This window comes from Pseudorasbora parva, chromosome 25, assembly GCF_024679245.1.
Source record: "Pseudorasbora parva isolate DD20220531a chromosome 25, ASM2467924v1, whole genome shotgun sequence".
Lineage (NCBI taxonomy): Eukaryota > Metazoa > Chordata > Actinopteri > Cypriniformes > Gobionidae > Pseudorasbora > Pseudorasbora parva.
This window is the reverse complement of record NC_090196.1, coordinates 11,317,188-11,343,847: the sequence shown is the minus strand read 5'-3', so window position 1 is coordinate 11,343,847 and position 26,660 is coordinate 11,317,188. Positions and strand designations below refer to the sequence as shown.

The following is a 26,660-nucleotide window of genomic DNA, read 5'->3' as shown; positions in this document are numbered from 1 at the left end:
GGTGCTGTCTTAAAAGGTAGCTAACTATGTTGACAGTAGATAGCAAGTTCACTGTTACATGTTCCCTGTTTGTCTGGACTTTTATGATGTATTTCTAGTTTCCTTTTTCCCGTGTCTAGTTTTGTAGTCTTTTGTAATCCTTTTGTTTGATTGGTTCCCCTTGATTGAATCCTCGGGTGTGTCTTTAAATAGCCCTTGTGTACCACATTGTTGTTTGTCAGGTCTAGACTTTCTATTGCTGTTATGTTGGTGCGTTTAATTTCTGTTTACCAGCCTTTTTAAGAAACCTACTGCATTTGGATACACTTCTTCCTTGTTTCTGAATTCGCCTGCGTCACAATCGTTTCTAAATTCACCTGTGTCACATTCACCAGGTTTTCGATCAGAGATATTATGACTTTCACCTTTGTAATACAGCAAATAATTTAGATGCATTTAAGAAAATCTTAAATCTATTCATATCTGTCTCCAGGTTATTAGCGTTAACTCAAACTGTTAAAAACATTTTTGTTAATTGAAGTAAGGCTGAAATAAAAACTGGTTGTTTTGGCAACTTCCTGAAATAAGGTTAATTTATTGAAGGATTAAAATTAAATAATAATAAATCAAACCTAAATAACAAAATAAAATTAAAAACGAAAAAAATTACAAAAGGACATAACACAATTACAAAAAATTTAGGGGAGCATGTGGCACAACCTAATGCGCGGTTAGTTGTAACACGCATGTTTTAAAACTATCCTCACATGCCAGGATGACGAGACTTAGTGTCGCCCATTTACTAATTGCCATATCAACATTATTTAGATATAATGGAAACTGGAAGTATAGAATCTAATATAAAACATTGTAATAGTAAATATAATAATACTCAAGTAATGTCTTTATTTTTCTGTCTATGCAGAGGCCCCAATGCTCTCATCCGCAGGGGTCCAAGTGGATCTGGACGGCTCTGCGAAAGGCTTTTGGAAGACCTCTGCTCCTCAGCATCACCTACCGTTTCCTAGCGGATCTTCTTGGCTTTGCTGGCCCGCTCTGCATCTCAGGCATTGTGCACCATCTCAGTAAAGAGAACCACACCATTCTGCCACCAGTAAGAGAATTTCTGTCTTTTGAACCAGTCTAAGCCACATAAATAAAATAAAAAAATCAGTATTTGTGTTGTTTACTTGCTAGTCAGTTTGAGGTTTTTTTTGAAGGTACAATTAGAAAGCGTTGCAGTGAGGGACTGACTTCAGGTCATGGCTGCATCTTTCATGTAACATTTTCATCTTTGGTTACAAAGCGTTTTATCACCATGCAGCTGTCATCAATTATTAAAAAGCTGAACAGCATTCTGTCTGGCTCTCGAATGTCGGATGTTGACCTGTTTGGACGTCTTTGTATGATGTAATCTACTTCACTACATAGAGTTAGTGATGGCAAAAAAAACACTGATGTGAGATGAATGAACACATAGAAAAACTGCATAGAAAAATCCATGGCCATCATGCACCTGTATTTATTTATTTATGAATTAATAAATGCATGGATGGATTCATGGGTCTAGTGACAAATGGTGCGGGAAGATGAGCGTCGAAATTTTGTCCAGAAGAATAATAAGTGTGGAGGAGAACAATAGGGATGCCTTGCATGTGGCAAACACCACTAATTACCTTCAAATGCAGCGAGGAGACATTGTTCTGTCAGCTGTGTTTCTTTTAATTTGTTTAATTTATGTATCTCTTGTTGTCCTATTCTTTAATGAAATTACATTGGGGCAAAAAAGTATTTAGTCACCCAGCAATTGTGCAAGTTCTCCCACTTAAAAATAAGAGCGAGACCTGTAATTTTCATCATAGTTACACTTCAACTTTAAGAGAAAGAATGAGAAAACAAACAAAAAACAGACAATCACATTGTCTGATTTTTAAAGAATTTATTTACAAATTATAGTTGAAAATAAGTATTTGGTCACCTACAAAAAAGCAAGATTTCTGGCTTTCACAGACCTGTAACTTCTTTAAGAGGCTCCTCTGTCCTCCACTCGTTACCTGTATTAATGGCACCTGTTTGAAGACCACTGATAATCTCCCTTGATCTGGGACTCCACGCAAGATCTTAAAAATCCCAGAACCAAACTAGTGAATGACCTGCAGAGAGCTATGACCAAAGTAACAAAGGCTACCATTAGTAACACACTACGCCGCCAGGTACTCAAATCCTGCAGTGCCAGATGTGTCCCCATGCTTAAGCCAGTACATGTCCGGCCCCATCTGAAGTTTGCTAGAGAGCATTTAGATGATCCAGAAGAGGATTGGGAGAATGTCATATGGTCGGATGACACCAACTTTTCATGTTTGGAGGAGAAAGAATACTGAGTTGCACCATACCTACTGTGAAGCATTGGGGTGGAAACATGCTTTGGGGCATTTTTTCTGCAAAGGGACCAGGACGACTGATCCGTGTAAAGGAAAGAATGAATGGGGCCATCATGCCATGTATTGTGATATTTTGAGTAAAAACCGTCAGCAAGGGCATTGAAGGTGAAATGCATCTGTCAGCATGACAATGATCCCAAACACACCGCCCGGCCAACGAAGGAGTGACTTCGTAAGAAGCATTTCCAGGTCCTGGAGTGGCCTAGCCAGTCTCCAGATCTCAATCCCATTGAAAATCTTTGCAGGGAGTTGAAAATCTGTGTTGCCCAGTGACAGCCCCAAAAACTGTTTAGAGGAGATCTGTGTGGAGGAATGGGCCAATACCAGCAACAGTATATAAAAACCTAGTGGCAACTTACAGAAAACATTTGACCTCTTTCATTGCTAAAAAGGGTATAAAACAAAGTATTGAGATGAACTTTTGTTATTGACCAAATACTTATTTTCCACCATAATTTGCCAATAAATTCTTTAAAAATCAGACTGAAAATGTGATTTTCTGGATTTTTTTCCCCTTCATTTTGTCTCTCATAGTTGAAGTGTACCTATGATGAAATTTACAGGCCTCTCTCATCTTTTTAAGTGCGAGAACTTGCACAATTGTTGGCTGACTAAATACCTTTTTGCCCCACTGTATATATTTATATAATAGTTATAATTGGTTTCCTCTACTCTTTTATTAGAGAAAGCTTGGTGACAGGATAGTGCCGTTGTCGGAAAAGACAAGCTCTATTATTATTAAAATGTTAACTAAATGTATAGATGATTGTCAAGGCTTTTTAAGCTAAATGGTTTGGTGTGTTGCAGGTGAAGCATCTTGGAATGTATTTCATCTCCTCTCAAGAGTTCCTCGCCAATGCCTATGTCCTAGCTGTGCTCCTGTTCTTCGCCCTGCTCCTCCAGAGGACTTTCCTCCAGGCCTCCTACTACGTTGCCATCGAGACTGGAATCAACTTGAGAGGAGCCATACAGGTCAGCACAATGGTCTACCGATCCATCTGCAATGGCAATGGGCCCTATTTTAACAATCTGAGTGCATTGTCTGAAGCACACTTAGGGTTTGTCCGAATCCGCTTTTGCTAGTTTAACGATGGGAAAAATGGTCCAAAAAGGTTGTCCTTAATCTTTTAATGAGTCATGAATGTGTTTTGGGTGAAACGTTCAATAAACCAATCAGAGTCTTATTTCCCATTCCCTTTAAAAGCCAGTTGCGCTTGCACCATGGCGGATTTGCTATTTACATGGCAAAATTTGGATCGGAAAGACTGAACGCTTCTCAAGAGAGAAATCCTTTTATTTTTAATATTTATAAATGTTTGTGTGCTGCTGTGTGTGTAATAAGCAGAGTGTACGCATGTTCCACCTATAGGCACATATTACTAACGTGCTCTTTAAATAACACAAAAATACTGCACTATTGTCTTTAGACCAGGTTTCAGTTGGTCAATGGCTCAGTCTATTTTAGCATTTCAGACAACAGTGTGCCTGAACACACCTTGTTTTCAGACAAGCACGCCCATGGGTGTACAGATGGGCGCAAATGCATTCGCTATTTAAACAACGCTGGAGGTGAAAATGATAACTTTGTCAGGCTAAAACTAGCAAAAAACTCTGTGCTGGGTATGTGATAGGGCCCATACACTTTAGACCTTAAAATAATATTATATTTATTTTTACTTCCAGACAAAGATCTTCAATAAAATAATGCGGCTCTGCACCTCCAACATGTCCATGGGTGGAATGACAGTGGGCCAGATTTGCAACCTTGTCGCCATAGACACTAACCAACTGATGTGGTTCTTCTTCCTGTGCCCAAACCTGTTCGCAATGCCAGTTCAGGTAAGCCTGAGGTTCCAGTACTTTATATATGGAACTGAATATATTATTTCATATGTTCAGTATGCATGATGGGATGCAACCATACCGATACCACTGCACATCTTCATGTAATTATAGGTTTGAAACCTTCTGCTGTCTTGGCGGAGAGTGGTATTCCATTAAATTATTTGATATCTGTGATGTTATGTGTACTTGACCTACATAGGAAGAGATTTTGTGTTCAAGTCCAACGTGCCCAATCACAGCAAAAATCTAATTAATTCTGAAGAAAAATCTGATCTTAACTACTATTTTAGAGATGTATTAATCTGTTTCCCTGCATCTAATGATGTATAGTTAGTGCCCTTTTCATTTCTTTATATCAGAGATTCTCAGCTGAATATCCAATGGCAGTGTAGCAAGATTTGTTTGTTTTGTTTTGTTTTGTTTTGATTTGCTTTGCTGGGTTTTTTATTATTATTATTATTATTATTATTATTATTATTATTATTATTATTATTATTATTATTATTATTATTATTATTATTATTATTATTATTTTGCTTTCTTGTTTTGTGTTTTGCTTTCTTGTTTTGTTTTCAGTTTTTGCCATGAAGATATAGGATTATTGAAGGAGTAGCGTGCCAGAATTTTGTCCAGAAGAATAATAAGTATGGAGGAGAACAATAGTGATGCCTCGCCAATCAATCAATCAATCAATCAATCAATCAATCAATCAATCAATCAACTTTATTTATATAGCAATTTTACAATGATAATTGTTTCAAAGCAGCTTCACAGTGTTTTAATAATATTGCAATACAATTAAATTTGGCTGTACAGTCGTTCTGGAGAAAACAGTGAGCTTATTTTAATTGATCATATAGCGGCAATGTTGGCAGATCAGTATTATAGTTTTTATAATTAAATAAGACCTAATTCATTAATTTTATTTGTATATTTAGTTGAATAACTTGGATCATATTTCTGGTGATTCAAATTTCTGGGTATCACGCAAGAGACGGGTTCATTTAGGATGGCGCGTCGATTACACAAGAGTATGAATATTTAAAAGATCGGAGTTGTCGTGCCGGAAACGGTTTATTGAGGATGACGTGCCGGTGAGGCAAATTCAGAAGAGACACCAATTGACACGGTCTCAGCAGACACTCCAGGATGCGCTGGTCATGTCCATGCGCAGGTCCACCATCCGATCTGGACACGGCCTGGATCTGGCTGACTGGAGTAAACCTCGGGATAAACAGAGAGACTAACATTAGTGTGGATGCCACTCTTTTTATGATGTAACGAGTACATCAGGTGTTATGGGAAGTGTTCCCGGTTCTGGCTGACCTAGTTAATGCAGCCTAACAATCAGTCAATTGATTTGAATAATGAATGTAAAATGTTCTATGTGTATGCCATAGTAAAGAGATGCGTTTTTAGTCTAGATTAAAACTGACAGAGTGTGTCTGCTTCCACAACAATGCTTGGAAGACTGTTCCAGAGTTTAGGTGCTAAATAGGAAAAGGACTGACCACCTGCAGTTGATTTAGATATTCTAGGTATTATCTAGATTATACCTTCATAACCTCCAAATGCAGTGAGAAGACATTGTTCTGTCTGCTGTGTTTCTTTTCATTAGCTTAATTTATTTATTTTCTTGTTGTCCTAATCTTTAATTACATTATATATTTATATAATATAGTTATAATTAGTTTCCTGTTCTCTTAGAAAAAGATTGGTGACAGGATAGTGTCGTTGTCATATAGGCACAGATGCTGACATGGCATTAATTAAACTTTTTGTTTCGTTTCATTTCACTTAGCTGTTTTTTTCTTTTTTTAATTTCATTTAGCTTTTTGTTTTGCTTTATTTTTTAAGATGTAGCCATACACATATACAGCCATATACAGTAGCCACAGATGCTGAACTGGCATTAAATAAAACTATTATGTGTTTTCTTTTTTTGTTTGTTTTATTTAGCTTTTTGTTTTGCTTTATTGTTTTGTTTTCAAATTTTGCCATGAAGAAATAGCCATAGATGCTGACATGGCATTACATAAAATTGTATAACTACACTGTCATTTATACATTTTTAGGTCTGATTTAGGTCTGTCAATTAATATATTTAATTGTGATGGACCTTTTCATTTTTTTTCTAGATAACATTTTTAACATTTGGTTTTATTAAACTTTGAGGTTTTTTTTTTTTTTTTCTTTGTTTAATTATTGGATTTGGCAATGTGTAGATAACTTTCTTCATGTAAATGTATGTTCTTTCTTTCATTCACACATAAAAAAATCTGCATCAGAATACACATGGAATGTAGACACATAAGTCATCCCTTTATGCAATAATTCAATAATAAAAATAACTTCCTCAACACTTTATGGATGTAATCTTGCATAAGTAAAAACATGACCCGCAATTTATTTGCAGTCATTTTGCCCATTTTTCCCTCAACAAGCTCACTCTTGCCTTTGAATGGGATGACATGAGTTGGCCACACTGATGGATTCTGAGCTGAAGAAAACATGTAAAATGTTGCAAACCCACTCCTTATTTCTCTCACTCCTGCTATTCTCTCGAGGTTAGACAGATCTTGCAGAGGTATCTGACATTTCACACTGACTATTTTTAGTCGGTATTTTTGCCCTCAAAATCCTCATCCTTTTTATGGTCAGTGGGGCTTTTGAATGAAGAGATGTGAAGTGTCCACATTTAAATAAAAATGCAGTCATTTGTGGAAGGTCAAAAATTCAACAAGGCCAATAATCAAGTCATCAGGTTACTCTTGTAATTGTGTGCGTGTGCGTGCGTGCATGTGCTTGCGTGCATGTGTGCAAGCACACACACACACACACACACACACACACACGCACGCACACGCATTTGACTGTCTTTGATTAAGTCACACCCACGCATACACATTTGACTCAGCCTCAAAAACAGGAAGTCACTTAGAGTAGGATGTCGGTCCCCATTGGTTGATCATGGCATGTACTCTGCCCTTGGGGTTACTCATGGCTGCCTTTGTGCAAACCTTGATTGGTTCCCTAAGGCTCCTTCTTTATTTTTAGTGAACAATATATTTTTTTTTTATTATTGCTGCATATCTGTTGAAAAAAACACATGCTTAGCTTCTCCATAGTAAGACTAAATATTTAATATTCAAAATATCTTAATAGAGCATAATATAACCAATGTTTTCAAACTGGGGTCCAAGCAACAGTGGTGGCTGGGAAAAATTGGCATAAAAAAAATTAATAAATAAGTGGTGTCAAAGTTAAAATGTTTATTTAATTAAATGTGTATAATTATATAATAATACATTTTAACCATACTATTTATTATGTTTAGCTCAATGTTTAATGATATCTGAGGAAAAACTGCTGTGAGAATATCATTAGTAACAGTGTCAATGTAATACTGAGTAAACATTTCCCAGGTATTGTAATAATTTGCTTTGTTACAATGCTAATAAAAAAGTTGATTATTACATTTGGAACACTGGTCTATAATAACGGTTAATATTTGGCTCACACTATATAAATGGGTTTTTGTGGTTCTTGGCATCAAACAATAAAAAAAAAGCCCTTACTCTCCTGATGATTAAAATACCAGGCAGATACGTACTGTGACAAAAATGCTACTGAAAGTGAAAAGGATATCAAAAGTTCATTTTCCTCTTGTTTGCAGATCATAGTGGGAATCATCCTCCTTTACTACCTCCTGGGAATAAGTGCCTTGATAGGGGCCACGGTCATCACCCTCCTGGCTCCGGTGCAGTACTTTGTGGCCACCAAATTATCAGATGCACAGAAAAGCACATTGGTGAGCTACTTTACTTTGTTTAATTCTTTAACTGCAGTCAAGTGACTGTGCAAATACAGGTTTTGTTCAAACACAAATGATATTTGAGCAGTAAAGGCAGAGCTTGTCCAAATGATAAACCTGACAAATATTGAGTTTTGAAGCTCCCCTAGAATTGTAACTAATGTATAATTTATGTGACGGTGCTCAGGAGTATTCCAGCGAGCGCCTGAAGAAGACCAATGAATTGCTTCGTGGTATCAAACTCTTGAAGCTGTATGCCTGGGAACACATCTTCTGCTCAAGCGTGGAGGAGACCCGGGGCAAGGAGCTCACCAGCCTGCAGAACTTTGCCCTGTACACATCAATATCCAGTAAGACACCTAAGCTTTCACACTTACCTCACAGAAGAATAGGACAGAGAGTATTTGTTTGAGGAAGGGGTTGGGTGATATTATTACAGAAATGTTAAAGGTTTTTTACTATTAAAGCAATATTAACACCTATTTATATACAATATATAAATATATATATATATGTAGATGGATGGATGGATGGATGGATGGATAGATAGATAGATATCAATCATCACCACTGACAGGTGAAGTGAATAACATTGAATATCTCTTCATCACGGCACCTGTTAGTGGGTGGGATATATTAGACAGCAAGTGAAGATTTTGCAAGTGAAGATTTTGATTTTGTTAAAAGCAGGAAAAATAGGCAAGTGTAAGTATTTAAGCGAGCTTGACAAGAGCCAAATTGTGATCATTAGACAACTGAGTCAGAGCATCTCCAAAACGTCTCAGGTTCCGTATGTAACCCTAGTTCCCTGAGGGAACGAGACGCTGCGTCGAAACGCTGTGAGAACGCCTCTGCGTTAATGCGTCGTGAAGCGCCTGTAGAACCATTCCATCGGAAAAAAGATCGATCGTCGGCGTGATGACGTCATCGACCGGAAGCTATAAAACGTCCGTGCAAACAAACAGGAACTAACTTCTGATAAAGCCTGAAGTAAGTGATCACGGACACGCCGGGAGTATGGCAAAGCGACGCAGCGTCTCGTTCCCTCAGGGAACTAGGGTTACATACGTATCCTGAGACGTTCCCTTTCGGGGAACTCGAGCTGCGTCGAAACGCTGTGAGAACGCTTATACCCACAACGCCATAGGACCAAGTGTCTCGTATGTGTGAAGCCGAAGCGCACACGGTTACGAGAGTACCTGTGCCCCAACAGTAGATGCCAGGTCTAGTTCGTAGAACCTGACAACAGTTAATGAAGACGACCAACCGGCCGCGTTACAGATGTCAAGGAGGGAAGCCCCCGACAACAGTGCTTTAGAAGCAGCCATACCCCTGGTAGAATGCGCCCGGGCAGCCAGTGGAGACGGCTGCCCGACCGCCTCATAAGCAAGTGAGGTGGCCTCGACCACCCACTTGCTCATTCTCTGCTTAGATACTGGGGCCCCTTTCTTAGGGGGCCCGAAACAGCCAAACAGCTGATCAGTTTTCCTCCACAGGGCAGCTCTGTGGACATAAGTATCTAGTGCTCTAACAGGGCACAGCAGATTTAATCTTTCCTGGTCTGACGTCGTGAAAGGAGGAGGACAGAATGCTTGAAGAGTAATGGGGCCCCGTGGGCTCGTAGGAACCTTGGGGACATAACCCGGCCTGGGATGTAGAAATGCTTTCACCATCCCCGGCGCCAACTCTAGACATGAGGGCCCTACAGACAGGGACTGGATATCTCCTATTCTTTTGAGAGATGAAATAGCCAAAAGGAATATAGTCTTGAGGGTGAGGAACTTATCCGACACCTCCTCCAAGGGTTCAAACGGAGGCTCGGACAAGCCCCGCAAAACAATGGCTAAGTCCCATGCTGGGACCCTCGAGTGCATAACAGGCCTCAACCTTAAAGTGCCACAGAGGAAACGTGTAATCAGAGGGTGTCTTCCCAAAGACACTCCACCCAAAGGGACGTGGAAGGCACCCAAGGCCGCCACGTACACCTTTATTGTGGAGGGGGTCAACCCTGCCGAGAACCTTGCCTGCAGAAACTCCAGCACTGTACCAACCGGGCAGTTAACTGGGTCCCACTGGCGTTCTCTGCACCATGCTGAGAAAGTTTCCATTTCAGAGCGTACAGTTTCCTCGTGGACGGAGCTCTGGAGTGAAGGATGGTCTCTACGACCTCGGCCGAGAGACCTTCCTCTATGAGCCTAGCCCCCTCAGAGGCCAGGCCCACAGTTTCCACATCTCTGGGCGTGGGTGCAGGAATCTCCCGCCCGCCTGAGAGAGTAGATCCCTCCTGGTCGGAATCTCCATCGGAGAGCCTTCCAGGAGAGATATCAGGTCCGAAAACCATACTCGGGTCGGCCAGTACGGAGCCACTAGAAGTACCTGGGCCCCGTCCCGGCGTACCCTCTCCAGAACTCCTGGAAGCAAGACAATCGGGGGGAAGGCGTACAGAGGTAGCCTCGGCCACTCCTGTACCATGGCATCCAACCCCAGCGGGGCTGGATGGGTCAGAGAAAACCACTGCGGGCAGTGAGAACTCTCCGCCGAAGCAAATAGCTCCCATACACCTTCCATAGGAGCTCCACCACTTCTGGGTGGAGACTCCATTCCCCGGGCCTCGGCCCCTGCCTCGACAGGCTGTCTGCTTCCTGATTCAGGACCCCCGGGATATATACTGCTCTGACTGACAGCAATTTCCCTTGGGCCCACAGGAGGATCCGATGTGCCAATTTGTCCAACGGACGGGACCTCAGACCCCCCTGGTGATTTATATAGGCGACCACTGATGTGTTGTCTGACCTGACTAGCACATGGTGGCCCCTGAGGTGGGGCAGGAACTGTTTCAATGCAAGAAACACTGCGAGCATCTCTAGCCGATTTACGTGCCAGTGCCGCTGATGTTCCTACCATAGACCCTGGGATGAGCGACCACTCATGGTCGCCCCCCCAGCCCGTGAGAGAGGCATCTGTCGTTAGCGTTACGCGACGAACATGAGCCCCTAACACGGGACCCTGAGATAGAAACCCCGGGTTTTTCCCCATGACCAGAGCACGTAGGCATCGCCGCGTGACTGTGATCGTGCGGAGTGGATTTCCCCTCGGGGAGAATCCCTTTGTTTTGAGCCACCACTGCAGTGGCCTCATGTACAGTAGGCCAAGAGGTATTACATTGGACGCTGCTGCCATGAGACCTAACAGTTTCTGGAACTGTTTCACAGTGACGGCCCGGCCTAGCTTCTGTTCTTTGACTGCTGCCAGGATCGATGCTATGCGTGTTGGCGATAATTGCGCCCGCATTATTACCGAGTCCCAGTTCACACCTAGAAAAGTGGTTCTCTAAGCCGGAGAAAGCACACTCTTCTTGGCGTTCAGCCTCAACCCCAACTTCGACATATGCGGGAGAACAGCATCTCGATGCTGAACCGCCATCTGCTCTGTATTCGCTAGAATCAGCCAGTCGTCGATATACCTCAGTATGCGGATGCCCTGCAGACGAAACGGCGCCAGTTCTGCATCCACACACTTGGTAAATGTGCGGGGTGACAGTGCTAGACCGAAAGGAAGCTAATGTCGGGCGTAAGCCCCCATCCTTCTTCGGCACGATGAAGTAACGGCTGTAAAACCCAGACTCCCTGCTGGGAGGGGAAACCCTCTCTATAGCCCCTTTTTGCAGGAGTGTCTGTACTTCCTGTACCATTACCAGAGCCTGCTCCGGGCCCACCTCTGTAGGTAGGACACCGCTGAAAGGAGGTGGCCGGCTTTTGAATTAAATGCCGTACCCCCTTTCGATTATCTGCAGGACCCAATGAGATATATTTGATTGACGTTTCCACTCGTCTAGAAAATCTACTAAGGGAACCAGCCTCTCGAGGCTGGCCTCTGGTGTACTTTGAGCAACAAGCACAGTGCCCTGAAGCGGCGGACCGGCAGGGAACGACTGACTTGACTGCTCGGGAGCCCCCCGAAGGGGGAGCGAACCACCCTCGAGTGGCCCGCGGGGACCGTCTGCGCCCCGTCATTGCGGCGGGGTTGGCAGCGCGGCCCCCAGAGGGCGCTGCAGGACAACGGGTACCGTAGGCAGAGGTAAACACCGTTTCCCTTCGGAGGGGACTACCCTCAGCGTCCTTTTGTTTCTCCTGCCCTCCGAGGAGGGGGCGGACCACCCTCAGGTGGCCCGCGGAGACCGACTGCGCCCCGGCATTGCGGCGGGGTTGGCAGCGGGTTCATCCCTGCCCACGTTACATCACGAGTGGGGATACACACTCTCTTTGTGTAGCCTGCTTGGGAGCGCAGCATGCCCAGGAGAGGTTTTCTCCTCAGGGAAAACAGGTACCGTAGGCAGGGGTAAACACCGTTTCCCTACGGGGGGAACCACCCTCAGCGTCCTGGCGCTTCTAGCGTCAGGAACGCTTCGACGAGGCCTTCTTGGCGATCAGGACTGTCCTCAGATCAGCCCTGCCCCTCGAAGGCCTCGTCTGAGAGCGCCGCCCCTCGTCCCCGCGCTTAGGGGGAGTTCGGGTGGCGACGCTCTGTTTTTGTTTTGCCCTGTGCGAGGCGCTCGTACTTGGCTTGGGCTGCTTGATGTCAGCAGCAGCCCCAGGGACCTGGACCCTGAGAGGGAGAAACTGCTTGAGCGCCGCGGCTTGCTTTTTGGACTCCTGGAACCTCTCGGTGACAGTATAGACTGCGTCACCGAAGAGGCCTCCAGGAGAAAGCGGCGCATCCAGTAGAAAAGCTTTCTCCCTCTCTTTGATGTCAGTGGGGTTCAACCATAAGTGCCTCTCCGTGGCCACCAGGGCTGCCATAGAGCGGCCCACACATCTGGCCGTCTCTTTGGTGGCCCGGAGAGCTAAATCGGCAGAAGAACGAAGTTCCGTGATAATATCTCCCCCCACTGCATCGCTACTGTCCAGATCCCTCAGCAGGTCAGCCTGGTATGCCTGCACGATTGCCATAGTGTGCAGGCATGCAGCCGCCTGACCCGCTGCCGAGTACGCTTTGCCCACCAACGCCGACGTTGTTTTTAGAGGTCTGGTGGGCAAAGACGGGGCTTTAAGGGACGATGCCGAGGAAGGCAAGAGATGGCTCGCGAGCGTCTCTTCAACCTTTGGCATTGCCCCATACCCATACTGTTTCAGCCCAGCGATGTTACTATAGACCGAAGTCTGTGGGCTGAAAACACGGTATGATGCCGGTCTCTTCCACAATCTTGCCACCTCAGTGTGCAAGTCGTGAAAGAACGGCAAGCCCCGCCGCTGAGGCTCTGAAGCGCGAGAAGGCAGGAATCTCTCGTCTAATTTACTTGCACGTTTTCTTCCTGCCTCGTATCTCTCGGTTGGCCAGTCGATGTTAAGCCTGGCCACCGCTCGCGTCAGAACCTCAACGAGCTCCTCGCATGCAGGGGACTGAAGTGGCGAGTCTTCAGTCTCGATGCTTTCAACGTCCACCTCCTCAGAGCTGGACAGATGAAGCACCGGCGACTCTCTCGGGGGGGAAGAAACCGCCATGCGTGCTTCCATGCCCCGAGAAGAGCCGCTGGATGGTGCAGGTGAGGGCAGAGATAAGGCAGCGCCCGTCTCTAACCCCTCTGCAACATCCAATTGTGATCCCCACGACTGCAGCCTCCGCTCCGCCTCGGCGGCAGCGGGACCAGAGCCGCGGGGAACATGAGCCGAGGCACCCTCCTCAAAGAGTGCCCGGCGGGAGCGCAGCGTTCTCAGCGGTAACTTTTCACAATGCTCGCAAGCAGCCCCCTCGAGGGCTGCCTGGGCATGCTGCGCTCCCAAGCAGGCTACACAAAGAGAGTGTGTATCCCCACTCGTGATGTAACGTGGGCAGGGATGAACACACCTCTTAAAACTGCTTTCACTCGCCATAATTCTCTATCTATTTTATTTTGTCTTTGTTTTGTTAATATATATAAAATATTTAACAAAAAGGGTGGAAAAACTCTTCAATAGACAGACAAAAACACCAAATAGACAGACAGGTTCACACAGATCGCTTGCTGAAGGCTCAGAAGCTAGTTCCTGTTTGTTTGCACGGACGTTTTATAGCTTCCGGTCGATGACGTCATCACGCCGACAATCGATCTTTTTTCCGATGGAATGGTTCTACAGGCGCTTCACGACGCATTAACGCAGAGTCGTTCTCACAGCGTTTCGACGCAGCTCGAGTTCCCCGAAAGGGAACTGTAGCTCTTGTGGGGTGTTCCCGGTATGCAGTGGTTAGCCTCTATCAAAAGTGCTCCAAGGCAGGAACAGTTGTGAACCGACGACAGGGTCATGGGCCAAGGCTCATTGATTCACGTAAGGAGCGAAGGCTTGGCCCAACTGGTCAAACAGACGAGCTACTGTAGCTCAGATTGCTCAAGAAGTTAATGCTGGTTCTGATAGTAAGGTGTCAGAATACACAGTGCATCGCAGTTTTTTGGGTATGGGGCTGCATAGCCACAGAGCAGTCAGGGTGCCCATGTTGTCCCCTGTTAAATGTCGAAAGCACCAACAGTGGAGCACGTGAGCTTCAGAACTGGACCACAGAGCAATGGAAGAAGGTAGCCTGGTCCTTTTACATTATGTAAGAGATGCCAGGTGCGTCTCTTACCTGAGGAACACATGACACCAGGATGCACTATGGGAAGAAGGCAAGTCAGCAGAGGCAGTTTGATTCTTTGGGCAATGTTCTGCTGGGAAACCTTGGGTCCTGTAATCCATGTGGATTTTACTTTGACATGTACCACCTACCTAAGCATTGTTGCAGACCATGTACTCCATTTCATGGAAACGGTATTCCCTGGTGGCTGTGGCTTTTTCTAGCAGGATAATGCACCCTGCTACAAAGCAAAAATGCTTCATGAATTGTTTGAGGAGCACAACAACGAGTTAGAGGTGTTGACTTGTCCTCCAAAATCCCCAGGTCTCAATCCAATCGAGCATCTGTGGGATGTGCTGAACAAATAAGTCCGATCCATGGAGGCCCCACCTCACGAGTGAAAAATAGGGAAAAAAAAGAGCTGCCGACTGCATAAATGAAATAGTTTTGTCCTTTTAACAGTGCTGCTCTCTAAATTTATTCTAATTTAAGTCAAGGTTTCAGTCTTTCAACCACAAGGCTCAAGGCACAAGTTTGTTCTCAGATCTCTTTACACTGCATTGTTTCTTTTTTTGCGACACTGGCAATATTGGAGAAGGACTGTGTTGCTCAGCTGGAGAACATCTTGCATGCAGTGGTGTCAAAAGACATCAAGTTCAAGTAGCTTTCAGATTGAACAGGGACATGCAGCAAGTTTCTCAGGGACGGGGCTCAAATGTAAAAACATTTTTTTTTAAATTTAATAAAAAATGGAGTACTCCATTTTTTTCCTATGGAGTAGTTCTAAAATGGTAGACTTTACCCTTAAACTTACCCCTACCACCAACATAAAGTGGGACTAATTTATTTAAATATATACTATAATTAATATACTCTAATTAAAATGCATTTTATTGAACACAATATTGTTGTTGATAAATATTGTGAGGGGGAACTTTTGATTACTTTTGAAAAAAGGCGGGGCTCATGCTGCCAAAGCTCCTTTGCAAGTGCCTGAGAATCAATATTATTCCCTACTGGTATTTCTGCAGAGGATTACTCAATTTTGGATTGCTCTTTTATAAGATCTACAGATTTCAATTCATCATGAACCAACAACTAATTAAATTATTCACAAACAAACTCAACAAGAATACAGCAAAATATTACCTGGAGGCCAAATAAGGACACAAAAAGCCAATTATCCAAACTTCACCAAACTCATTTGGGAAGGAAGTCCCATCCATGTGATAAAACTGTAGACCCACAGCAGTAGATAGCTGTAAAATAGCTGATAGCTTGATGCAGCAGAAGTCAAAGGAAACAATTACTTTGATGTCAGTTTCATCCCATTGGTAGTACTGGCATAAAAACATTTTTCTTCCGAAAATGTAGGATTGAACCCATGGTAGACAAATTAAATTGAGTTCTAATGGCTTTTCTAATGGCTAATGGTGTCATGGGTCCTTCCCAGCACATAAAGGAGATGGCTCATCCCTCATAGCAGAGTAATGGACCATGTTAGCAGGTATGACTTCCTTCTTTAGATACTGGTACACTAGTTTGGTTCGGCGGCAATGAGCAAACTTGCTCAAAGGCGAGGGATGATGATGGCTAGTACACTCTGGTTAAATGTGAGGGACGGCTCAGCCTCTATAGAGCAAAAAGCAAAAGTTTTCTCCATAGAAAACAATTCCATGGAAACTACTGAATGTCTACTGTGAGCCCCAAGGTTATTAATAGCCTGAAGTGACCACCTACTCCTATGAAGCATTCAGTAAATTCAATGACTCTTTCTAGACTTTGGTGGGTCACAAGAACATTTTGAGTGGGTCGCAGAGGGAAAAAAAATGAATCTGCACGCAATTCTTATGATGCAAGACTATTTTTATTTTGAAAGACATGCATGAATGCTGTTGAGTCTTTTGTAAGTCTCATGTAAGTAAAAACGCTTGCTCCTGGTTCAGCATGTGGTCAGATGCCGCAGTTGTCAGGTGTTTTATTATTTTATAAAATTATTTATAAATGTCATTATTTTCGAAACTTGTTACAAAATAAAAAGTCTGACCTTTGAATTTTTCAACTGTTGTATATCACTTCACTATATCTATATCTGTATATATATAAATCATCCAAATGTCTATCAGGAGGAATTCTTGGATATAAGACGCAGCTTACCAACTCATGTACCTGTGTATACAGATGGATCCAAATCAGACAGTCGGGTATCGGCTGCAGTAGTGATTGGGTCAAAACGCTATGGAAAATGCATTTCTGGACAAAGTTCAATCTTCACAGCTGAAGCTTGTGCATTACTTCTAGCTCTTGAACAAACTGAGAAGGAACAACAAAGCAATTTTTTAATTTGCACAGATTCCAAATCCTGCCTACAAGCACTTGATTCTTTGAAAACTGAACATCCTATAATTATTAGCATAATAGGGAAAGTGGACTCTTTAAAGAAACAAGATGTTAATATTGTTTTTTGTTGGATACCAGGTCATATGGGATTGACTGGTAATGAACAAGCAGATAAAGCAGCAAAGGAAGCACTTCAGTTGGAAATGACAGAATGTAAAATACCAGCATCTGACGTTAAACCCATATTGAACCTGTACATTTATAACAAATGGCAAATGGAATGGAACAAATGTGTAAATAACAAATGATATGAGGTGAATCCAGTTTTAAGTCAAGGAGTTATTAGTTAGTATTTTGAAAATAGATATGACGAGGTTGTATATACGAGATGCCGAATTGGACATTCAAGACTCACTAATTCATATTTATTGAAGAGGGAAGAGAAACCGGTTTGTGATTTGTGTAAGAATTTCACGAGTATAAAACATATATTAATAGAATGTCCTTTTCTAAATAATATTAGACAACGGTTTTATTCAGAAAACACATTAATTGATATTTTTAAAAAGGTTTCTTCTGGAGTAATTTTAGATTTTTTGTCAAATATTCAATTGAAAGATTCTATGTAATCGTTGTTATTATGACTATTGTTGTTATTGATATATATGCCTGATTTTTGTATAGTGATTGTTTTAAAATTGTTAAATTATTGTAAACAATGTATTGAAGTGATACTGCTGATTGCCATGAATATAGCCATTGCTGCTGATATGGCATTAAATCATATCATAAAAAAAAACATACACTCTAAAAACTTATACTATGATTTACTCAATTTTTTTGGTGAAACATTTTTACACTAAAAAAATTGAGTAAATTTTAAAGCAGTGAAATCAATTATAGACACCATATGAACTGAGTAAATGTAAGTAAAAAAATTAAGTAGATCTGAGTAACTGCATTTGTTACATTAACAAATTCAATTGAGTAGAAAAAATTGGGTAAAAAGCATTTAAAAAACAATATTTATGACTAATATGAACTTTTTATTTATGAGTATTACTAACTTGTATAGTATAACTTTAATTTCCTCTAAACCTTAAAATAAAACCTTAAAATACTCCACAGTCCACACAAACACACTTAAACATGACATGGCCTTTATTGTCGATGAGTAACGTTACGTTACAGCAATAACGTTACAGCAGCATATATGACTGTTTTGACATGTAAAGAATAACAGTTATTTTACAACATTTAAACTCATGTAACAAACATTTTAGAAGTAAAAATTAAACATTTAAAAGTAATTCAAGTGTAATCAACGGGTCTGTTATCCCATTTCCACCGTATCAGCGCTGTTTCTCGAGCCTGAGATGGACTAACGGTCTGCGGGTGGACATTGAACTCGAGACCACTGTCCTGCGTTTCATTCGTAGCTGAAAGATGCTGCGAGGCGCCAGACTCCATAACCTGACAATAAACAAACAGTGCCCAGTTTTAAGATTTTGTCATCCAAATTCATTATATTCATTATCTTTAGGAAATAAAGTTGTGTGTTCAAAGACCAACGCCACACGTTAACTTAAGGTGACTCACACTGCCCCCATATTTGTTGTTTTGAATTAAATAAAATGCCTTTTAGCACAGTAATGATTATATAGATAATAAATAAAACATACAAACCTGAATTTCACAGAGGAAATGCCCCAATTCTGCAATGCTGAGAAGAAGAAACTGCTCTGGTGACTGAGGAGAATTCAAATATGCACTCACTCAACCGTCGAGCTGTCGTCACATCAGAGGGTGGGGGAGGGGTGCATTGTTTTAATCGAGTAAATTTACTCAATTTCGTCAGTGTGTCTTAAATATTAATAATCTTGATTTTAATTAAGTAATATTTGTGGTTCTTGAAACAGATTGGATTAATTCTCCATTCTCAAATATTTTAAAATAAATTTCACAAATGTATTAAGTATATTTAAAATAAATAATTGGTTATTTGAATACTAAATTATTTTAGTGAAAAAAACTTAAATATAACTATAAATTTTAGACAAAATTAACTGTTGGATTTTTAGTCAATTATTTTGGTATGTTTTACTAAAACCATCAAGTAAATGATATTGAGAGATTTTATTAAGTTAATAAAGTTAATTATTACTGTGATATTTACTAAGCCACTGAATTATTTTTTAGAGTGTATATATATATATATATATATATATATATATATATATATATATATATATATATATATATATATTTAAACATTTAAATTAGCCCATGATTTACTCACCCTTAAGTCATCCTAGGTGTATCTGACATTCTTCTTTAAGACTAATACAATCATAGTTATATTTAAAAAGTCCTGCCTAATTAGGCTTTATAATAGCAGTGAATTGTTGTTCTGTTTTTGAAGTCCATAAAAATGCATCCATCATATAATGTGCTCTACACAGCTCTGGGGAGTAATAAAGGCCTTCTGAAGTGAATCAATGCGTTTGTGTAAGAAATATATCCATATTTAAAACTTTATAAAGTAAAGTTCCAGCCAGTCACCTTCCATATTCAATTTATGGAAAAAGTGTTAAAAGTGCCTCTGCAGTTCAAAATACTTATGCTACGTCTGATGAGGGTTAACTGGTAGCATTTTGTACTGCAGAGGCACTTTCATGTGGCACTGAAGACTAGAGTAATGATGCTGAAAATTAAGCTTTACATCACAGGAATAAATTACATTTTAAAATATATTCAAATAGAAAACAATTGCAATAATATTTCACAATATTATAGTTTTGTTATAAAAGAAATGTAGCCTTGGTGAGCATAAGAGAATTCTTTCAAAGAAAACAAACGTTTGAGTGGTAGTGTATATATAAATGCACTGTATTGCCAAAAGTCTTGGGACACCCCTCCAAATCATTGAATTCAAGTGTTCCAATCACTTCCATGGTCACAGGTGTATAAAATCAAGGACGCGGTCTGCTTTTACAAACATACAGTCACTCTCAGGAGCTCAGTGAATTCAAGCGTGGTACCGTGATAGCTTGCCACTTGTGCAATAAGCCAATTCATGAAATTTCTTAACTTACTAAATATTCCACAGTCAACTGTTAATAGTATTATAGCAAAGTGGAAGCAACTGGGAACAACAGCAACTCAGCCATGAAGTGTTATGCCATAAAATCACCGAGCGGGGTCAATAAGTGGCTTGCAGATCAGCTCAAGAACAGGACGTAGAGAGCTTCATGGAATGGGTTTCCATTGCAAAGCACGCCGCCACTGGACTCAAGAACAGTGGAGACGTGTTCTCTGGAGTGACCGATTATGCTTGTCTGTCTGGACGCTTCTCTGTCTGGCAGTCTAATGGATGAGTCTTGATTTGGCAGTTGCCAGGAGAATGGTACCTGGTACCACACCTGCATTGTGCCAAGTGTAAAATTTGGTGGAGGAGGGATTATGGTGTGTGGGTATTTTCCAGGGGTTGGGCTCTGCTCCTTAGTTCAAGTAAAATGAACCCTTAATGCTTCAGCATACCAAGATATTTCGGACAATTACATGCTCCCAACTTTGTGGGAACAGTTTGGGGATGGACCCTTCCTGTTTCAACATGACTGAGCAACAGTGCACAAAGTGTCGGCCCATAAAGGTATGGATGAGTGAGTTTGGTGTGGAGGAACTTGACTCGCCTGCACAGAGTCCTGACCTTAACCCGATGGAATACCTTTGAGATGAATTAGAGTGTAGACTGCAAGCCAGGCCTTCTCATCAAACATCAGTGCCTGACCTCATATTACTCCATATTAAACCCTATGGATTAAGAATGGGATGTCATTTAAGTGCATGTGCATGTAAAGGCAGGCATCCCACAACTTTCGGCAATTAAGTGAAAAAGAGCGTTCAGTAGCTGACAAAGCCCTAGAGCTGAAAGCCACAACCAGTAACATCTGGATGGAACTGGGTCAAAGACACATGTAACTGAATCTGAAGCTTTTTAAAGAATAGTACGCATGCAGCACTGAATCAATGCAGGAATGTGTCAACACGTGCATTATGCAATTCTATTGAGGTTTATAGTGATCAACTATGAGGGATTGTAGGGATTTAAGATAGTCCATAAGGTACTAATTAAAACCTGAACAGACATTCATGAGTAATGAATGCAGTCAATTCTCATTTGCCTTCATTTAATGGAACATGAAGGTGTAAATTTGTGAGAGTGATAGCGAGAAACATGCTTAAACCTCTCGGCCATATCAGTTGCTAATTCATGGGTTTGCTGCAAATAGGAATTACTAAATAGTGATTACCTAAACAGATAATAGTGTTTGTTCATTTACTTTCAACCAGTCTGTTCAGTAATTACCAAGATTGATTTAAGTATGTCAGCAGTCAGCTGGCAAACAAAGGCTGCATCCCTCAGCAATCAGCAGCTTCTTGAATGTGCAGTTTTTGTATAAAGCCAAATGTAAGATTCACTCAGCTGTGGCTCTTCCAAGCTGTTTAGACAAGCAATTGCATTAATGGAATTGCACTTTTCACTATGCAGGTTGGAAGGAGGGCATGACTTATTCTGACATCCATCCCTCCATCCATTCATCCTTTTTTGTCATCAAATGTTTTTTTTTTTTTTTTTACTGTTTATTTTTCTTCAAAAACTTTTGTTCTTACAAAGAACATTTCGAGAAATTCATTCATAACAAGCTGGAGCACAATCTTTTTGAAAACACAGACACTAAATCAATCATATTGATCTCCTAAATTTTTGTAGCATAGAAACATACAATATATCTTTCATTGTGCAGTTTTTTTTATTCTTCTGTGGAAATTATTCTCTATGAATACAATTAATTCAATTTTGTATTGTTAGAGCAGCTGAATGAGTTGTACAAGTACAGTGGGGCAAAAAAGTATTTAGTCAGCCACAAATTGTGTGCAAGTTCTCCTACTTAAAAAGATAAGAGAGGCCTGTAATTTTCATAGGTACATTTCAACTATGAGAGACAGAATGAGAAAAAAAGCATATTTTTTCTGATTTTTAAAGAATTTATTTTCAATGATAAACAGCCCTAAAGCAACCCATGCTACAGTAGGTATGGATGCAACCTTTGGATGCAACTCGGCATTGTTTCTCCTCCAAATACTGGCAAGCAGGGGGACAAGTCTGGCACTGCAGGATTTACGTAGTGTGTTACTGATTGTAGCCTTTATTAATTTGGTCCCAGCTCTCTGCAGGTCATTCAATAGGTCCCCCCGTGTGGTTCTGGGATTTTTGCTCACTGTTCCTGTGATCTTTTTGACCCAAAAAGAGATCTTCTGTGGAGCCTCAGATCAAGGGAGATTATCAGTGGTCTTGTATTTTATAAAAATTGTTCCCACAGTTGATTTATTCACACCAAGCTGCTTATCTATTGCAGATTCAGTCTTCCCAGCCTGGTGCAGGTCTACAATTTTGTTTCTGGTGTCCTTTGACAGATCTATGGGCTTGGGCATAGTGGAGTGTGGAATCAGACTGTTTGAAGTTGTGTCTTTTATACTGATAACAGGTTCAAACAGGTGCCATTAATACAGGTAATAAGTAGAGGACAGAGGAGCCTCTTTAAGAAGATGTCAGAGGTCTGTGAGAGCCAGAAATCTTGCTTTTTTTGTAGGTGACCAAATTCCTAATACTTTCTACCATAATTTGCAAATAAAGTATTTAAAAATCTGACTGAAAAAAGTGATTTTCTGGATCACCCCCCACCCCCATTCTGTCTCTCTTAGTTTAAGTGTACCTATATGATGAAAATTACAGGCCTCTCATCTTTTTAAGTAGAACTTGCATAATTGGTGGCTGACTAAATACTTTTTTACCTCACAGTATTTAAAATAGGGCTGTGCGATATGGACAAAAAAACAAAAAAAACACGAAGAAATCACAAATTTGAAAAGTTGATGTGAACTCCGTTAAATTAGCTTATACCGCGGCAATTGAAGATTGGATTTATATTCATTTTGCAGAGGTTTTAGGTATAAGACAACCTCCATGTTGTTGTTTTTTTATTTTATTTTTTATTAGTTTAGATTGTTTCACTCGTTTCGTTTGCAAGAGCCGCGAGCAGCATCAGCCTGCCTCAGCTCATCAAAAATGCCTTTTACTGTGGTGGTAATAGTAGGCTAAATAAACTAACATTGCGATGCTTGAAGTGTTTTATATCTATGGATTTTAGGCAAGACAAGTCAAGAGTTGATTTGAGAGGTTAAATTGATTAAACATGCGGTTAACTCACTATCGGTCGCTGGCCATCACTTAAAAAAATGTAAGCTTTAATTTAACAAACAAAAAATTGCTCTAAACATTTCTTTTAAATTAACTTGATAAAAAAACAATGTCCATCAGAATGCGCTGACTTTTTCAGCCTTGGGTTAAAGAAAACATAGCCTATTTAATTAGGCTTTTTTTTTAAATATTAGCCTAGAATATTTTTTGTGTTGTTGATATGTTATGACTGGTCTGTTTCGTTCTCGCGCTCAATTTAGGCGCGCTGCATTCTGATTGGTTCGGATAGCATAGGCTACTGGGAGGTTGGGGAAAAAAAATTGTGCTATGAAGCGATTTTATTACGATTTTGATTAATCGCACAGCCCTAATTTAAAAGCATCCTCTGAGCTTTGGGTCAAAGATGATGGATAAATATATCATGGTTACGGGTCGCTGGTGAGCCATGTATCTCAGCTTACAAACACTGCTAGATCATTGTCAATGTTCTTATATTCTTTAATAAAACCGCATGCTCACCTGGACCCTGGAGAAATGGTAGAGCAGCTGTACTATATCTCAGTGTATTTTACTTCATAGTAGACACATATGAAACCTGAAGAAATCTATATTCTCCTGGGAAATTACTGGGTACTATTATATTAGGTGACAACACATGGACACATGGATAGATGGTGTGTTCACAGAATTTTTTACCTATCTGCACCTTTTTGCTTCTTTTTTTTTGTTTGTTTTTGCAAATTAATAAAACAGTGCTTTTGTTTGTCTTCACAGTATTTATGAACACAGCTATTCCCATTGCAGCGGTTCTCGTTGTAAGTATACAACATTTAGTCTGATATCTATTCATATTGAAACTATAAACACGGCAGATGAAAAGATCAGCTGTTTGTTTCAGACGTTCGTTGCCCATGTGCATCTGTCGGATGATGGGGACTTGTCCCCCGCTGTCGCCTTTGCCTCCCTCTCTCTCTTCCATATCCTGGTCACTCCTCTCTTCCTGCTGTCCAGTGTCGTGCGCTCCACCGTCAAAGCCCTGGTCAGGTCAGTTGCATGCTATTGAGACAGGATGAGATATAAATAAAAGAAATCATATGAAGAATTACTTGAAAATTAAAAGCCACCACAAGTAGGTTTTGAAAAAGATTATTTAATCCTATAAATGCTGTAGATATTTAAATAGTAGTGTGAAAAAAAAGTGCATATCTGTTTCCTTTCAGTCAGTCACATTCAATATTATGGCGATGTCACTGACGTATTTTGATCCCAATAAGTCAGTGACATTGACGGGACCGAGACGGTTTTTGTTGTGTATCATATTTGAAACATCAGGCTTTTGACTTTTTCTTTATTTTATTTTCTTTATTTTTTTCAATAAAAACAGGCTTTTATTGCGTAGTATGATATAGTGAAAATATATATGTGACCCTGGACCATATGACCATTCATAAAGGTCAATAAAAGAAAAAAATATGTATTGTTGGCTATTGCCATGAATATACCCATGCGGCTTATGACTTATTGTGCTCCAGGTTCACATAGAGAGCTCACACTCGAGGAGGAAAAAACACCTACATTTTACAAAATAAATATGCAATTTGGTTGTTTTTCTGATATATCTACAAAAGTAAGCTGAAATTCTGATAGCTTGCAATTCACATCAGTAAGATTAAAAAACTACTTACATAAAATGCATATTAATTGTCTGTTTTCACTCTATATCTCCCAATGATAATACTGTATGTCTCAGTAGGATGATATTTAAATGCTTAGAGTTTTATGATGTAGTTTCAAAACATATAATGCAATACAATACACTGATAACTGAGAGATGAACAAATAAACATTCCTCAAAAATCTGATGTATCTTATTTGATACTCACATTTTACCCTGATTAGTTTTACTTGATTATCCACACATAATTTTAATAAACAAAAACAAAGTTGCATCAGTCCAGTAAGTGTTCACCTTGAAATATTTTTTAAAAATATAAAATGCATTCTTATTTTTACTAAAAATCTATAATGATTTTACAGCAAAAAGTTAATAACAAAACAATATAAACTATGCAATTTGGAATGCTTTAGATTCTGTATAACAGGCTTTTCTGCAGTTTTGAGCATGCTGATCGTTTAAAGGCCTTAGAAATGTGCGTATAAAGTAGGCTTTAAAATTACATTCATTATTAAAATTTTCCATTTTTTTTATAACTGACTCCTTGTGCTGAAACAATTTTAATATTACAATTTACTGCTTAATTTGTATGCAGTGTTGTGCGATAGAAATGGGTATGTGTATGACCGTAATATACAGTTCACAACATGGGTTCAGGATTTACAGGTTTTAATTAACCACCCAGGAATATAATGAATCGTTCCTGTGTTTCTTGTGTCAACGTGTGATAAATCACTTCAGATCAGCTATGCATTTTCTTTTCTCATCGCTGATAGACTCTCCTCTGAAGGAAATGTGTGTCTGTCTGTGTGCCTCGGGTTCAATCACATCAACCCAACGATGTGGAACAAATTTTAGAGAGTGAAGGCTGTATTCATAGTAAACAAACAGTTCATAAATCAGTGCTGCTGGAAAAAAACAGACCATATGTGCCACCAGTCTTAATATATGACTTGGCACCAGAGGGAAAGTGACTGCCCGCTAGTGATCATTTTTTACGATAGCATCTGCTGTTTCCAGTTTCTTTTCAACATTGCAACAATACATTCATTCTAGACTAGAAAATAAAATGCATCTGTCTAAAGTCTCAAAGAACTATTGATTACACATATTGTCTAGGGAGGGTGTCAGTCATCTCAGAATGTCATTTATTTCTTGATATGTGAACAAATAATTATTAAATAAGAATAAACAAATGCAGTTGTTTTTATTGAGTATCGCAACATACTGTTTTGTTTTCTTTTGGCCAGTGTTCAGAAGCTCAGCGAGTTTTTCTCCTGTGATGAGATTGGAAGTGAACAGGAGCCCACAGCAACTATCCAACTCAATTCAACCAATCACCACAAGTATCAAGCCCTGGTAAGTCAAGTCAATTTAGCATAAAAGCTTAAACATATCCACAGATTGTCGCACCCTGAGCTAAAAGATGGTTTAATAAATATATGTTTTTAAAATTTGTTTTTGTTTGTTGGTTGTTTGGTTGGTTGATTGATATTTTTTTTTGGTTTAATGATAGAGATGTATGTATGTATGTATGTATGTATGGATGTATGTATGTATGGATGGATGGATGGATGGATGGATGGATGGATGGATGGATGGATGGATGGATGGATGGATGGATGGATGGATGGATGGATGGATGGATGGATGGATGGATGGATGGATGGATGGATGGATGGATGGATGGATGTTGGCTTCCAGTAACCCAGCCATATC

At 40.4% G+C, this 26,660-nt stretch overlaps 1 protein-coding gene across 5 annotated transcripts in view; it reads left to right on the top strand.

Moving 5' to 3' along the window:
* Positions 1 to 26,660, top strand: part of abcc8 (ATP-binding cassette, sub-family C (CFTR/MRP), member 8) — a 120,705-nt gene that overhangs the window by 18,935 nt on the left and 75,110 nt on the right. For all 5 annotated transcript variants that reach the window (XR_010901544.1, XM_067435751.1, XM_067435750.1 and 2 more), the window contains 8 exons: positions 905 to 1,093; positions 3,228 to 3,392; positions 4,104 to 4,259; positions 7,942 to 8,076; positions 8,267 to 8,429; positions 24,041 to 24,081; positions 24,165 to 24,310; positions 26,192 to 26,300. Coding sequence is in view for 4 of the 5 variants with exons in the window: in XM_067435751.1 (XP_067291852.1) it covers positions 905 to 1,093; positions 3,228 to 3,392; positions 4,104 to 4,259; positions 7,942 to 8,076; positions 8,267 to 8,429; positions 24,041 to 24,081; positions 24,165 to 24,310; positions 26,192 to 26,300 (1,104 nt within the window). In the remaining variant the exon portion in view is untranslated. The remainder of the gene's footprint in view (positions 1 to 904; positions 1,094 to 3,227; positions 3,393 to 4,103; positions 4,260 to 7,941; positions 8,077 to 8,266; positions 8,430 to 24,040; positions 24,082 to 24,164; positions 24,311 to 26,191; positions 26,301 to 26,660) is intronic.